Source organism: Rattus norvegicus, chromosome 17, assembly GCF_036323735.1.
Source record: "Rattus norvegicus strain BN/NHsdMcwi chromosome 17, GRCr8, whole genome shotgun sequence".
NCBI classification, from domain to species: domain Eukaryota; kingdom Metazoa; phylum Chordata; class Mammalia; order Rodentia; family Muridae; genus Rattus; species Rattus norvegicus.
In genome coordinates, this window is record NC_086035.1 from 28,721,763 (window position 1) to 28,738,398 (window position 16,636).

General features: G+C 39.0%; 1 protein-coding gene across 22 annotated transcripts in view; it reads right to left on the minus strand.

The window, feature by feature from the left end:
• Positions 1 to 16,636, minus strand: part of Fars2 (phenylalanyl-tRNA synthetase 2, mitochondrial) — a 427,082-nt gene that overhangs the window by 197,026 nt on the left and 213,420 nt on the right. For all 22 annotated transcript variants that reach the window (XR_010058866.1, XM_063276404.1, XM_063276403.1 and 19 more), the window contains 1 exon segment: positions 3,153 to 3,313. Coding sequence is in view for 21 of the 22 variants with exons in the window: in XM_063276404.1 (XP_063132474.1) it covers positions 3,153 to 3,313 (161 nt within the window). In the remaining variant the exon portion in view is untranslated.

The following is a 16,636-nucleotide window of genomic DNA, read 5'->3' on the forward strand; positions in this document are numbered from 1 at the left end:
TATGCATGTTGAATACCAAAAATTAAAATGTCATAAGTCAAGTTTACTCCTTACTAAATCTAAGAAATGGTTCTCGAAGTGTTACAAGAGTCTCCTAGATAAGGCCTCAGGGTGCTCTAAATCAGAGACTGCCCTTGCAGCCAGAACACCCTCATAGCCAAGAGCTAATTTACAAGACTGTGGAGATGCAGAGGCTACAACTACTGAGGCCAAGAGAGCCTGGGGCATATGTTAGGAGGGCCCAAGGGAAGATAAAGAAGACAGATCTCTCCCAACACAAGATTCTAGAAGTTCATGGCCAGAGAAGTCATAAGCCACATGATCACCGCTGCAGGATTTTCTTAACAAGTCTGCTCTTCTGGTCAGCGGAGTGCTCTCTAGGATCATAGACAGCTGTGACAAGAGGCTCCCAGTTCCTTCTAAGGGACATAAACATGGCAACTGTATGAAAATAGTAAGAAGTGCTACTAACAGAACTAGACTAGCTGATGGCAAGCAACGTTATTTGAAAAGGAGAGAGACAGGCAAAATATGCTACCTGAAAGGCATCTAGACCGCTAGAACTTGTGAATATGGTCCTATGCCGAGACAGATGTACCAAGATCTTTACAAAGGGATCTAAGAAAGGTCTGGAGAGGCTGGGCATGGTGGTGCATCACTTGGAAGGACAGCCTGGTCTATACTGCCACTTCAAGGCAAGGAAGGTCAACATAGTTAGATCTTTCTCAAGCAAAACAAAACAAACGAACAAAAAATCAGATAAATGTCTTGGGGTAGGGAACGTATCCTGAACTGTTAGTAGCAGTATTAAATCATGAGTCCTTATAAGGAGGGGGCAAAATTTCAGAGAAAATGATCAGATTTCAGGAGGTAAAAAGGCCATGTGGTTTGTAGTCCTATTAGGGGTCTGGAGAGCTGGCAAAAATACAGAAGCAGACTGCCCCCTAGAAACCCCTAAGGAACCATACCTACTTCCGCCTTGACTCCAAAGTGCCAGACCATCCCCGTAAATGAGACAACTCCATGTTTTACGCCTCCAACTTTGTAGTCATGTATCAAGGCAACAAGAGAAATTGATACATACTTTGGAATTCTGAAGCAAGGTTGTATTTATAACAAACACCTCAAAGTGGACAAGTGGTCTTGGGGTTAGTTATTGAGTGAAGAAACTAATGGGTCATGGCACGGCTTTCAGAGGCTACACTGCAGTCAGGAAGGAAGTCAGGCAGAACCAGCGCAGAACCTGAAGGTACGAACCAAAGCAGAAAGCATGGAGGGTTGGTGCTTCCTGACTTGCACAGCCGGCATTCTTGTACGCACAGGACTACTCACTCTGAGATAGCACTGCCCACAGTGATAGGACCCTTACACACCAACCATTGATTTAAAATAAAAAGAAGCCCTACTGATATGCCCTACAGGCTAATCTTATAGAGATGTTTTCTCAAGTTTTATTCTTTCTTTCCAGATTTCTTTAGATTTGCATCAAGCTGACAAACATTGTATATATGTACAAAACATACATATACATGGAGAGAGAATGTGTGTGTGTTTAAATAGAGTTATACTCTTAAGAGAACAACAATGTCCCGTATAGACACTATAGGCTAGTAAATTGAAAGCCCAATGGCCGGAATGGGTTACCCCTTTTGGAATTGTTGGCCAGTAATGTCCCACAGACCTTCATACATTACAGGTGTTTGCTGTTGCTCTTGGTTACATTCCAAGTCTTATCGCTAAAGATATACCGATCTATATAGAGTAATAGAATATGGAGAAATCAGACTACTACATATCTGGAAATTTATCCCTAATGACCAGCTTCCATAGTGTTAGTATTATGCACATTAGTAAATGGAAACAAGCTACCAGTAGTCTTTCTCAGATATGAAACCTGGGAGCTACAATAACAACCTGATTGTCTGGCTATGCCCACTGGTGCTATAGTGGCATGAATGCCATAGGAGCAACCAACAAATGGCCTGCTCTACAAGGTGGAAGCCATATGTCGCATCATTATAAGGGCTAAAATCCTATGGTTTGACAGAACACAGGGCCTATGGAACATTACTTGCTATTTCTCCAATACCAGGACATGATATTAAAACAACTCATTGACTTACCATTATATGTACATATTAGTATATTTCGCAAACCTCATGAGAGAATCCCCACCCCCAGATAGTGACCTACAACTGGTCCAGGAGAAGAGAATAATAGACTGTAGGGTGCTCAGACTAAAATGAGACATCTATAACTCGTTCTTTCCTTCTAAGTATCAGAGGATCATTGCAAATTAGTGAAAACATTGTAAAAGCCACAGGTGGTGGCTAACTACAACAAAACAATGCTTTCCAGACACAACAGGACAGTTGCACTGTCCCAAGACCAGTGCACTGTCAGGCCAGATGAAATTCCAAGTATAAGGAGGGAAAGTGATTTTGAATTCCCTAGAAGAGAAGCTATTGGTAAAGAGCTGCTGGAGGAGAGTTAGCTTTCTTTAAAGGTGTGGTGCCCGGTAGATGGAATACACACACCCCAGTGAACGCCTGCAAACCCAACACTAATGGAACTGTCTCGTTTTATTTATGTTTTATTTTCTTAAGTAGGTCACAAAATTGGATGGGTATGGGATGGGTAGTGGATATGGGAGGAATTGGGAGAGAAGATGAATATGATCAAATACAATGCATCAAATTATTTAAGAATTAGTAAAAACATGAATTAAATCTAATTTAAAATGGAGGGTTTATTTTGGTTTAAATATCCAGGGATTAGCCCACTATGGCAGGGACAGCAGAAGAAGCAGAAGACAGTTGGTCCTAATTTGTCCAAGGCCAGCAAGGGAGAGTATGGGTAGTTATGCACAGTTACTTCTCCTTTTAATTGAGGCAGACAACTGCAGCTCTGCGAATGGCACTGTCCACATTTAGGGTGGGTGCTTTATCTTGATTTACTTAATCCAGATAATTCCTTAAAGAAATGCTCAAATATTTGTTTCTGTGGTGACTTTAAATCCCATCAAGCTGACTATCAAATTAGCTGATTTTAAAATATTATTTAAAAATTCAACAGTTTTAAAGTAGGAGAACGTCTTAGATTTTAATGACCTTATATATTGACAACATCCTAATTCTTATAAGCGATCCTACCTGAAACTTGACGCTTTGATTGATGTCTGATAGGCGGAACTGCTTCAGGAAGCGCTCATCCTCACTCCAGAAAAGGCGGATGTCCGGGATGTCGTAGAGGACCATAGCCAGTCTCTCTAATCCCAGGCCAAAAGCCCAGCCGATCCGATCCTGAGCACCAGCTATGATCAGAAACAAAGCAAAAATGTCTGTTTAGGAGCATTGAGATCACACTGATGCCTGGTGCTCTCTGAAGACTGGCAGTGCTGAATGGTGCCTCCTAGTGGCAGGGATGAAGAGTGCTATGGACTCATCCAAGACAATGTCCATTTTACCCTTTTCTTTCATTTGCATTTGGATTTGATGTGCACTATATATGTGCAATGCTCACAGAGGCCAACGGCGTCTGCCTGTATGTTCATGGGTGAACCATATGTATGCAGTTCCCTCAGAAGCCAAAAGATGGCAATAGAGCCTCTCGATTGCCTCTGGTGCAACAGATGCTCTTGAGCTGCCAGATGGGTGGTGGGGACTGAACCTGGGCCCTCTGCACGAATGAAAAAAAAAAATCATTGCTAACCTCCATATCTTATTCTTGAGATAGGGTTTCTTAATGAACCTGAAACTCCCTGATTCGTGAGACTGGCTGGCCACCAAGCCCCATAGACCCTCTGCTCTTTGTCTTCCCAGATCAGGATTATAGGCATTCACTGCCGACTGGAGTTTCATTAGGTCTGGATCCACACTCAGGTCCTCATGCTTGCACAGCAAGTACTTTACCTACGGAGTCGCAACCCCAGCTCCAAGTCCATGGCTTGGCTCCCACCCCTGCATTAAGATTTTCTACAATCTGTGTTTGCTCTGATTCAAACATTAGTTCCCTGCGTGCAGACCACTTAAGAGAAAGGAAGATAAGATCTCTCCCAAAGTGGCTTGCCAAACAGAGATGCGTCTTCAACATGCGCCACAGCAGATTGCAGACAGTAAGAAAACAGTATCCGGCTATTAAGATAGAGCCCGCAACTCTAAATCAGAGGCTGTCACCAACTGATAACCACTGGCAAATGAAAGTCTAGTTTTCTCCAAGGGAGGCTCGGGGAAATGAACTCCTCTGAAGGTTAGACTGCATGGCAGCAGTAGATGCCAACAGAAAATGAACTCAATGCCATCCTGGAGGTTCCTTATAAAATGGCTGTTTCTTCTTCTCCTTTTGTTAATGCTCTCTCTCTCTCTCTCTCTCTCTCTCTCTCTCTCTCTCTCTCTCTCTCTCTCCCTCCCTCTCCTACAGGTCCATGGTATATGAATTATAGCTTCTGGTTTTGTGTTTTTAAGGGACTCTTAAGTGTGCCAGCAAGTGGGTCTCTACACCTTTATCTGTTTCCTCTTCCTTTAATGAGGCTCTTCTGTGCTTGGTTGTCTGTTTTGTCCTATTCTGGTGTGCCTGTCTTTGTTTTATCATTATGTTATGTTATATTATGTTATATTATGTTATGTTATATTATATTATGTTATGTTATATTATGTTATATTATATTATGTTATATTATGTTGTTATATTATATTATATTATGTTATATTATGTTATGTTATATTATATTATATTATGTTATATTATGTTATATTATATTATGTTATATTATATTATGTTATGTTATATTATATTATGTTATATTATGTTATGTTATATTATGTTATGTTATATTATGTTATGTTATATTATGTTATGTTATATTATGTTATATTATATTATGTTATATTATATTATATTATGTTATATTATATTATATTATATTATGTTATATTATGTTATGTTATATTATATTATATTATGTTATATTATATTATGTTATATTATATTATATTATGTTATATTATGTTATGTTATATTATATTATATTATGTTATATTATATTATGTTATGTTATGTTATATTATATTATGTTATATTATATTATGTTATATTATGTTATGTTATATTATATTATATTATATTATGTTATATTATATTATATTATGTTATATTATGTTATGTTATATTATATTATATTATGTTATATTATATTATGTTATATTATATTATGTTATATTATATTGTATTATATTATGTTATATTATGTTATGTTATATTATATTATATTATGTTATACTATGTTATATTATATTATGTTATATTATATTATGTTATGTTATGTTATATTATATTATGTTATATTATATTATGTTATATTATGTTATGTTATATTATATTATGTTATGTTATATTATGTTATATTATATTATGTTATATTATATTATGTTATATTATGTTATATTATATTATGTTATATTATGTTATATTATATTATGTTATATTATATTATATTATGTTATATTATGTTATGTTATGTTATGTTATGTTATGTTATATCCTTGTTAGAGGCCCGCCTGTTTTCTGAGACATGGGGGTAGATTTGGATGAGATGGAAGGCAGGAGAACTGGGAGGAGTGGAGGGAAGGGAACATGCAACTAAAATATGTTATATGAGAAAAAATTCAGTTAAAAACCCTTCACCTTTTTAAAAATTCCATTTTTATTCTTCTCAAGTTATCTCAAGAATGTGGGAAGAAATGTATATTCGTTCAGCAGCATTTATTCCAAAGGTAAAGGGTCCTGTCCAGATACAGTATGACACAGACATGAACTTTAAGACTGTATTTCACATATATAGGGCAGAATAAAAAGTGATACAAAGCACGATGTGGAGGAAGGCAGGGGAGTCATTTGTACAGCTAGAAGAGCTCACATAAAGAGCTCATGAAAGAAACACCATTCTAATTGGACACCAATGACGCACAGGGTTCTATGGTAGTTAAGGGTGGCTCAAGACCCCCAACTCATGTGCAAGTCCTCAAGAAAGTCCTCCCTTCATATGGTGAGGCCCCATAAAGGATGAGATTTCACTGCCATGATTAGCCCATTTTAGCTAAGATTCCATTTTCACTAAGTAAAAAGAATGGACTTTGCTGGCCATAAGCAACCATTTGGTCTTAAGATGCCTTTGGGAGCTGTGAGAGGAAAAGAGAACCTTATAACCCTGTGGAACATTTACTCCCTGAGTACCCCAGTGTGCTGAGAAGTGGCTTGTAAGCACCAGATGACCTTTATGCCAGAGCTAGTCCAGCATGTTCATTCCCATCGCTATTCTGGTGAAAAGGCTGGTAGAGGGGCTGGAGAGGTAGCTACTGGTTAACAGCTTGTACTTAATCTCAATGAGGATTGGAGTTTGACTCCCAGCACCCATATCAGATAACTTACAACACTTATTACTCCAACTTTAAGATCTGACAAATCTTGCTTCACCAGGAATCTGCAGACAATCCCCCCACCCCGCCTCAAACACACATGCACTTTTCAAAAAAATATAAAAGCTTGCTTATGTTATGACAATCAATCACCATGGAAGTTTTCAAAAAGAGCACTATTTGCTTCTTAAGCTCTAACAAATTTCACCACTATAACACTTTGTTTTGGTTCCATTTATATGAAATTTGATCCCATTTTATTTGGAATACACTCAGCATTATCATGGTTCATGAAGCTATTAAGGCGATCTTATAGCCTTATAAACAGAGAAGGCTTCCTCCAGAACAACTGGCCTGTTTTTCTTAACTTTGAGGATGTTGTGCATCACACAATTAGTCATAAAAATTCATTTTTTATTTTGGCTCTGTGGAAACTTAGAGACTCAGCAACTGAAAAAATTCCCAGGGTTTAAAATCTATGTAACTCCTACCCCAGTTTTATTTTAATGTCCTGATTTCTACTCTGTACTGATTATTTCAACGACTTATTTTACCCTCTTCTATGTATTATATACAGTGCTTCAAATTCTTTGTGGAAGAGTGCAAGCCATAAATAAACAAAACTGAAAACCACTGTCAGGTGAAGTGGGAATAATCTTCAGCTTTCTGAATTACAATGAATGAATGGCAGGTGTTCAAGGTGACACAGAGCTTACAGAAGTACCTCCCCCTCATTCTAGAACCATAGACTCCAGGAAGGCAGAGTGACCAGAATGTAAATAGGAATCCTTGCCAACAGAACCCCCGTGATGAGAGGCACCCTGCACTCTAATGGCTGCCATTAGCATTGACTGAACATTTTGTGATACAAAGTTCACGTTTTCACTGTTGCTGAACATCTTCATAATAAGTCATTCACTACCCAGAAGGAGAAGAATGAGTAAGAGTGCAGGGACCAGAGAGTTAAGAAAGGAGAGAAGATACTATCGCTGTGAAAATAGAGAAAGAATTGATCTTATAGTCTTAGATGACTTAACCCACGTATGTGCCTATGAGAAGCCTGGTCCTTCAGGCCGCATCTCCACAGCTACTGAGGACAGAGAGAACTAGCCAGTGCCCATTAGAAGATGTGATTTCAGGAGTTGGTTTTCCTGAGATTGAAAGATAAAAACAGAGATTATAAAACTAAAGATAACATTTAAAGTAAATAAAATTCCAGGGAAAGGGAGACTAGTAAAAGCACACAGACCAACATCCCCACTCAACACTGGGAGGTTGGTCTCTTCTTTCCCCAGAAGGAAAAAAGTACTTTAGTCCTCCATTTATAATACACAGTCAATGGCCTGATTAGAATAAACCTTCATTAGGAATATAATTTAGGTCTAAAGAAATGGCTCAGTGGGGCTGGTGATTTTCTAGAGGATCTGAATTTGGATCTCAGGAGCCACTCCCAGCAGCTCACACCGTCTAACTACAGTGCAAGGAGATCCAATGGCCTCTTCTGCATCTATGGGCACCTACACTCATATGCATGCAGCAGCCACATAGTCACATGCATACACAGAAATAGAAGCAAATGTTTCAAAATCTATAATAACCAAAGCTCCATTGTTCTCTTTCTCCTCTTCTTCTCTCTCCTCTCTCGCTCTTTCCCTCTCTGCAGTGTGCATTCTTGACTATTATAAAAAGTAAAGGAATTCCCAGAAGACAATTTTTTCAGCGGTTATAATACGAGAGTGAAAATTCATTAAAACTAAAGATAATAGAGTTTTAAAGTAAAATAAAATTTCAGAGGGGCATGCTAGAAAAAAATTGCAGACCAATATCCCATATGAACACAGATGCATAAATCCTCAACAAATTACTAGCAAGCCAAACTCAGCAGCATATTAAAAGGATTATACACTATGATCAAATGGGATTTGTGCAGGAATGCATGCAAGGGTAGTTCAAAATGTAAGACCCAATCAGTGTGATATAGCAAGCTGGTAGAAACAGGAGGAACATACACCATTATCCTAATTAATGCCAAAAAGCATCTGATAAAACACAACATTCTTTCATGATTAAGTAAATTTTTAATAATTAGGACACAATGGAATTTCCTCAACATGAAGAAGATTATGTGTGAATAACTCGTAGCTAACATCATACTCAATGTTGAAGAACTGACAGGGATGCTCACTTCCCCACTTCTATCCACAGGGTACTGACAGTCTAAATAGAATAATGGGAGAAGAACAAGAAATAAAAAACATCCAAATTACAAACTATAATTATCTCTATCTATAGATGACACAATTTTCTGTATAGAAAACTTTAATGAGTCTATGAAAAAATATGAACTTGTAATTTCAACAAAGCTGTATAATATATAGTCAAAATTTCAAAAATCAATTACATGTCCAAATGTTAATAATAAACAACCTGAAAAATTAAATAAAATCCCCCTTTATTTATAAGAGCATCAGGAAGAGCAAAGTACTTACAGTTTAGCAACAACTGCCTTTACTAGCTGAGCCATCGTGTCTGTACCCTACCTTACACTTTATTGAAACAGAAAGTAGATTTGAAATCTAAATTTAATAGTAAAAAGTTAAAAATTCTTAAAAACTATATGGGGAAAGTAATTGTCTCCTACCTCCAAATGTATAGAGAACCAAAGAAAGAAACTGACTTTCATCAATATCTAGATTATTTTGTACATGAAACCATAACCTAAAGCATGGCAACAAAGGCTTGCCACGGGTTGACAAAGGCTGGCCCTTCAGGTAAAAAGGAATACCCTCAAGGCAATCACAAACAACCCTACTGAACACCTCCCATATACATGTGGTGAACACAGTAAGCTACTCAACATCATTAGTAATTAGGAAACTGCTTCACACATACTGCTTCACAAATACAATAATAAAGACAAAAAGTATATTGAGTGGCTCCTAAGAAGTTACTGAGTTAGGGTTTGAGGGTAACAGCTTAGACATGCAGCAGTCATTTAATGTGCACAATGCCTGGGTTCAAATTTAACGTAGGTTCATAATATGCTGGAGTAGTGCATTCTGTCTTCCTTCTCTTCATTTCTTGTTTCCTTCTCCCACTCGCCCAGTTGCATACTGGTGTTGGGTAGTATTGGTCAGAGCCAAATGGTGGAAATAGCTAATGTGCATTTCAATAAATGAAGAATTGAGTAGAATGCATGATTTTTTTTTCTTTCTTTTTTTTCGGAGCTGAGGACCGAACCCAGGGCCTTGCGCTTTCTAGGCAAGCGCTCTACCACTGAGCTAAATCCCCAACCCCGCATGATTTACATAGAATAGAATATGATTTGGCCCCCAAAATGTGCTGCTCTGAAACACTACAGAGCAAGCATGGATCTCGTCAGGAGAATGTTACACAAGGAAGCCAGGCACAAAATGTATGGTCTCTAGAGAAGACTCGCTCATGCAGACAGCAAGCTGACAATAGTAGTCACAGTATGGGAGAGGTGACAGGGAGGATTTGCTTAATGAACACAGAGCTAGTGACAGAGGAGATGAAACTACTGAAAACAGTGGTGACCTGTACAGTTCAAACAGGTTAACAAGGCAAATTTTATAAATTTACTACATAAAATATTATATATCATTGAATCAGAAATAATCTAATATTTGCTAACAGCTCTGAACTCTATGACATGGTTCACTTTAAAGAACTTAACTCAAACACTGATCTAAATAAATGCTCAATGAAATACAAACTATAGCAATAATGGGTAATATTCACTATTTAACAGCAACACTAGACACGAATTGTTAAGTCTCCTCCCGTGGTCTCTGGTCTCCAGGAACTTGGAAGGAAACAGGTACAGCCAACCATGATGCTGTTGAAGTGACATGGTACCCCACGGTCTCCTTCCACCTGTGCATGTCTCTGTTTGGATGGCCCTTTCTCAGTGTACCTCATGCGCATGGGCAAAAGTCTTCTTCAGCACATATGCTAACCCCTGCTGCAATCTGCTTCTGCAGAAATCACACCTCCCCAAATCCTTCCCACTGTCCCAACTTCTTACTTGTCACCAGACTTCTGAGACAACTTGGACAGCATCTTAGCCTCTTAGTCACTGATAAAGCTCCAGGAGAGTCCTGGGCATTTAGCGTATACCTCATGCTCAGTATGAATTTGCAGAGATAGCAGGACGCTGTGAAAGAAAGAAGTCTCAAAACTTTACTTTCTCTTTACTTGCTACAGAGAATTTCATATTTAACATGGAGCTTTCAGTAATTTCCCTTTGTTTTATATCTGCAAGTGATTTTATTGATCATATACACTTTGAGGTGACATTTTAACAGAAGTGACTTAATGTTTTTGTCTTATGAAAGGCATGGTCTCTTGTTAGCCAGGTTTGGTCAAAATAATTATAAAACCAAGTAATGTTTCTAAACTCTCAGTCTTCCTGTCTGTGTAAAGTACTTGGAATAAAGATGTGAGTTATCATGCCTGGATAGAAAGGCAGCCATGCTGCTGACTCCCAGCAACTGAGGCTCACAGATAACCTCAGATGCCACCCCAGAAGGATCATCACCCAGAGAATGGAGCACGAGGAAGAAGGGGATGTCTTCCTCATTTCCCCACTCTGTGGTATGGGCATGAGTGCAAGCTTCCTAAGGTCTAGCTCTTACTACTGTCCTGCTTTGCCTTCTTCCCCAGCAATTGGGTTGTAGAAAGCTAAACAATTATTTTCTTAGAAGGCACAGGCTAAAGGAAAATTACTACCTATTAAAATGAGTTTTTGTGCTATATTAAATATGTTTTTTCTTCATGTCAAAAGGGTTTGACTTCTGAAAATTCTTCAACTTTAGGAGACATATGCCCAAGACAACTGGTATACAAAACACTGAAACTTACCAATTAAGATGCATATATGTCATGGGATGCCACCAATTCCAGGATATTTCCCCCATACTGTTTGATTTAATGCCTCACAGTGAAGCCCCAGAACTGCCAGATTGGTATCAAGGCTTTACAGATGCTGGAACTCAAACTGATGGGCAAGTCAAATACATATCCACTGGCGGCTTTACCAGATTGATGTGGAAACACTGATGCATAGGGGCTGGCTGAGGTCCTTCCAAACACCGGAGAGCTGCATTCCGTCTGTGACCTTCTATTTTGGAAGTGCTTGTTTGCAGACTGACTTTGCCATAGTCCATGAAATCTCAAAAAATGACTTATAGAAAGAGGTACTCAGATATACTAGGAGAATTCTATGTTGGGTTTTGGCAACTCCAAAAATGGTCGACATGCAGATATAACCTGAACACACACATGGAACTCACCCCGCCCCCATGAGTTAACAGGATGAGTGCTTAGGCAGTGGTGCTGGATAAAAGCTTTTGCATCCCTGGATCATTAGTTACGTTGACCATCACAGGAAGAGCAAGCAGCCATTGCCCAGAGAGACACTGTGTACACAGAAGCAGGCCTAGAAAGGCCTGTGCAGTGGCATCAACTCTGATTTGTCCTTTTCCTACCTAGGATGTGGTCCCTGGTCTCCTACTTTCAGCCACACTTTTTAAACTTTTCCTCTGGGACAGGCCACTAGATGATTGACTTCTCCAGTTGAGCATCAAAATCGATCTACTGCCAGAAAAATGTTTCTAGGTGTATACATCCTTGGCCCCACACATTCTGTCAATAAGTCCTTCCCATGATCCAAAGGCAGACTTTGCTTTTAAGTTTCCTGTGGTCTGGATCAGACAGTGCACCAGGTTCCACTGGCTATGAAGAGTTTTCGTAACATGCCCTGTACTGTGCACTCCTCACCATGCACAGATATCATTACCTTATCTCATGGAGCTCCCTGGGGCCCAGGCCCTTTCTTTAATGGGTCCAGGATTTGGTTTTCTGCACTTAAAGGAACAGAAGTTTCTAAAGTACATGTCAATCAACAGTACATAAAGTGAGTGCCAAAGACATTCCCCTTGGCAGGCATTCTTAGTTTCCCTGAGAGACATGCAACATAGACATTTTCATCTTTTTGATCCTTTAGGATTTAATCCAGGCATAACAGGAGCCTTCCCAGCAGCCAGCCAGCTCTGGACAGAGATACACTGGAATGAGGTGGACCAACCCCCAGGGGCCAAACTTCCTTTTCAAATACCTGCTTTAGGAATAAACATGGCAATGGGCCCTAGATAGAATTCTGCTGGGATACTCACAGGCTAGAGTTTCACCTCAGGTAAAGGACCCTTTGGAACTCCTCGTTTCATTACCACAATAGCTGTGATCACTTGAGAGTACAGGGACTGCACAATGACTATAATGTACCAGCAAGAAATGCAGGCAAACAACAATCTGGTTGCCGGAAACCAGTATACTGAGAAGAGAACAGGTAAATGCAGAGCCTTGTCCCTGCAAAAGAGCCTTGGATCTCCACATTAAATCCTTTCCGTCTTCAAATGGATGATGATGATCTGTGTGACTTGCTCTACCGTGAGCTACGGTTTTGTTGCTTGTTGAAAGACATATAAAAACTCAGGTGACGAGCAATAGGGAGAGGAATAGCAAAAGCTATTGAAGTGACAGGGCTTGATGGGGAGAAAGGTGATTTCAATGAATAGATTTCTTTCTTGAGATTTCCCCTTTGGACAGCAAATATCAAGTACCAGCTTTCATCTGAGTTTCAGGATGTCTTCTTTCAATAAAGTATCATCACTGTTGGGAGATGTGCAGAGCCAGGGCCTACGTCTCAATGACACCGGGCATGGAGCTTTGAGGAGTAATAATATGAACGCTGAGTGTAAATTGCAATGAAAGTGGATCAGGAAGCACTCCGGGAATTTGGAAAGAAAAAAAAAGGAGAGGAGAGAAAAGGAAAGGAAAGGAAGCAAAGAATACTACAGAGATTTATCACAAAAATACTAAGACTAATAAATATACCATTTGGTACTCCTAACAGGAAGCGACTTGAATCACATGGTGTCCAGAACACCCCAGGAAGACAACTTTGTGCTTTATTCAATATGCCCTACAACACAAAAGTACAGCCCCATACGAATATAAAGCCTTCCTCCCTGTGGAATGAAGTGGTAATATTATCTCATTCAGCTGTGCTTATCAACAAACTTCTATAAGGAAGGGGGCATGTAACCCCAGACCTTCATCATGTCTTCTACAAGAAGGTACCCCAAATCCAATGGGATCGACAGCAAAGGCATGCTGACTAGAAGTTAAAAGAACCCTCATATCATAAAAAACCATCCTACAATGGATAGAAGAACTGCAAAGGGGCTCATGTCCTTGGCACTATAGTCTGAGAACCAAAAACAGTGTTTTGGGTTTCACCCTTAGAGCTTCACAGAGCTCACGTGCAACATTCACTCTACAGGTACACACCAAAGTATACAAGCTACAGAAATGAGCGCACACTCTAGAGACAGACATATAATCAAATCCCCTCAGCCAAAGAGGGTGGCAATAGCCACATCAGCCATTACTTTATACATTCTATTTACTTGTTAGATTTACATGATATATTTGATTCCTAATGACAATAACAATATCAATTTATATTGGTACTTACTAACACATGTGTAAATATTCATTGCATATTATAGTAACCAGTTATGTCATCTGAGAGTCGCTGTATATAGCACGCTGTGTTAGCCATTGACATTTGTTTACTTTTAAAATAAGGGATGAAGGTTTCATATTGTATAACACTCTCAGCTAATTTGAAACCTACCTTCCATTTTTTGAGTCTCTGTCATTATCTCATAGCATTTTTCCCATTCAGTTGAGGACTACACATTATCCTTACACATCATGCACTGCCTCTGTTCATCTAAAAACACTCCTAGCTTACCTTGTGTTTTACATGATACTGACATGACTTGAATATCCAAGGTCAGCTGTTCCATACATTGTCCTGAACTTAGAATCACCTAGTACTTCTCTGTGACTAGATTCAGATTCTAGAATCCAGCAAAAACCTACAAATGACTCTGCTTTTCTTCCTTATGCATCAAGCTGAGATTGTCTACCCTAGCCCCAGGCTAGTTGTTTCTAGCATTTAGTTTTCTGCATTAAAAAACAAAATTATTCCCACAACTTGTGGTTCGGGTCAGTTGATCCTGGGTTCTTCTGGTCCTCACTAGGTTTACTTAAGCACATGTGCAGGCTGGACTCATCACATGCTGCAGGAGGCTGCCTATTGCTGGGGATCTCTATTCCTCCCACGTCATCCAATAAGCCGGTTTGTGTGGACACACATATGGTTGCAGAGGTCTACTTGCATCAATGTTGGGTATGCAAACACACTGCCCTTTTTGCTGTTGACCTGATTGACTAAAGCCAGGAACAGGGTCAAGCCACATATGAGGAGTGGAAAAAGATTATCAACTTAGTCATTAGCAAGTCTGTGGGAGGACAAGCTACAGTATCTTAATATATAAAGTATATGTGAATGATTTATGCTAATCTTCATTTATTCCTTTAGCTTATACCTATTATGACATATATATATATATATATATATATATATATATATACATATATATGGTAGAGGCTTTCTCACTGGTAATATCAAATAAACTAAGAAAAAAGAATAAACAATTAAATAATTACTTGGTATGATAAAATTTCGTTAAATCTCATATCACTAGGTGAAGTTACTGTTACCAACTCTATTTATTAATAAATGAGAAAACCAATGTTTAAAGAGCTTAACTAATTTGCCCAAGGTTATATAGCTATCTGGTCATAAGAAGTAGAAAATCCCACTGAAAATTAAATACATCACAGACATGTGACTTCTAGGAGAAGGGTTCCAGAGATGGCCATTTCCTGGTTTGGTAAAACAGCTCTCGGGGGCCATGGATGATCCTTGCTCCTTTTATCTTCTTGTCCTACCTGCCACGATCAATGCTTTAGTTATCTGGTGCTGCACAGAGAAAGAAAGCTTGCCTAATACTCCTACTTCCTAAAAGACATCCTCCAGAGCTGGGTTGCTAGAACACTAAGCTTTAAGGGGTGAAAGAAACATGGTAGCCTGGCTTCTCTAAGTCCAAAGGGAAAATGTCTCTAAGGAGAGGTGGCACAGGGGTCAGTCAGCCAACCGTTAGTATGTGCCAGATCCAGGAGCATAAAGCATGAGAGCTCATGTCCATCCTCAAGGGATACATGCTTTCAAAGCAAAGAGACAACAAGTCACAAGCTCTGTGAGTGCTGAAAATGAGGTTCTATGGGACTGCAGAGGAAGGAGGAGTTACTTTAAAATAGGCTGAACAAGTCTATTAGGAAAAGTACATCAGAAATGTTCTTAAATGACTACAGGGTCTTGAAGATAAGATTACCAACCAGAAGAAAAAAAAGGCACACAAATGGAGACAGAAGCATGGCCTTGGGCCAAGCTGACCAAACAGGGCATAGCATAGTGCAGGAAAATTCAGAGCTTTAAACATCATACCTCCCTCTGCCTTTTTTTTTTTAAAAGAATTGAAGGCTAAATACAGTAATATTCAAGTCACCAAACAAGAGCTCATGTCCTGCCTCTTATGCCAGCCTCAGACTATCCCCAAATACAGAGCTTTCGTTTTTCAGCCTATTTCCCTCAATTTCATTGTAAAACCCTAGATTTTTAAAAGAGAATTAAATGTTTTTAAAGTAAGATGCTACAAGTAAGCTATCGTACAGTAGTAAAGAACAGCCTCTTCATAGTTTAATTGTTTTGTTTAACCACCTCATAGTTTAATACTAAAATTAATATTTCCCATCTTATATATAGAAATTGTGATTTATTTGCTGTTCTTATTTGTTTGTTTATGGCTAAGGTCTCACTAAGTAGCCCAAGTTGACATTGAATTCCTGTCTCCCCCACTGAATGCTGAGATTCCTGACTTGAAGTGAAGGTTGGCTTTTGTTTGTTTGTTTTGTTTTGAGACATGGTCTCATGTAGTCCATGCTAGCCTCAAACTGTATAACCAAGGATGACGTCAAAATTTCTGATCACCTCTTTCTAGCTTGCCTGTGCTGGGATTATAGGAATGGACACCGTGCCTGGTTTTATGTGGTTCTCGGAATCAAATCCAGAGCCTCAGGTATGCTAGCCAAGCACTGCACCAATTAACCTGGATCCCTAGCCCGTTTGGTTTGAGATAGTTTAAGGCTATCCTGAAACTCTGTAATCCAAGCTCATCTCCACTTCCCAGCAACCATCCTGTCTCCGCCTCCCAAATGTTGAAATT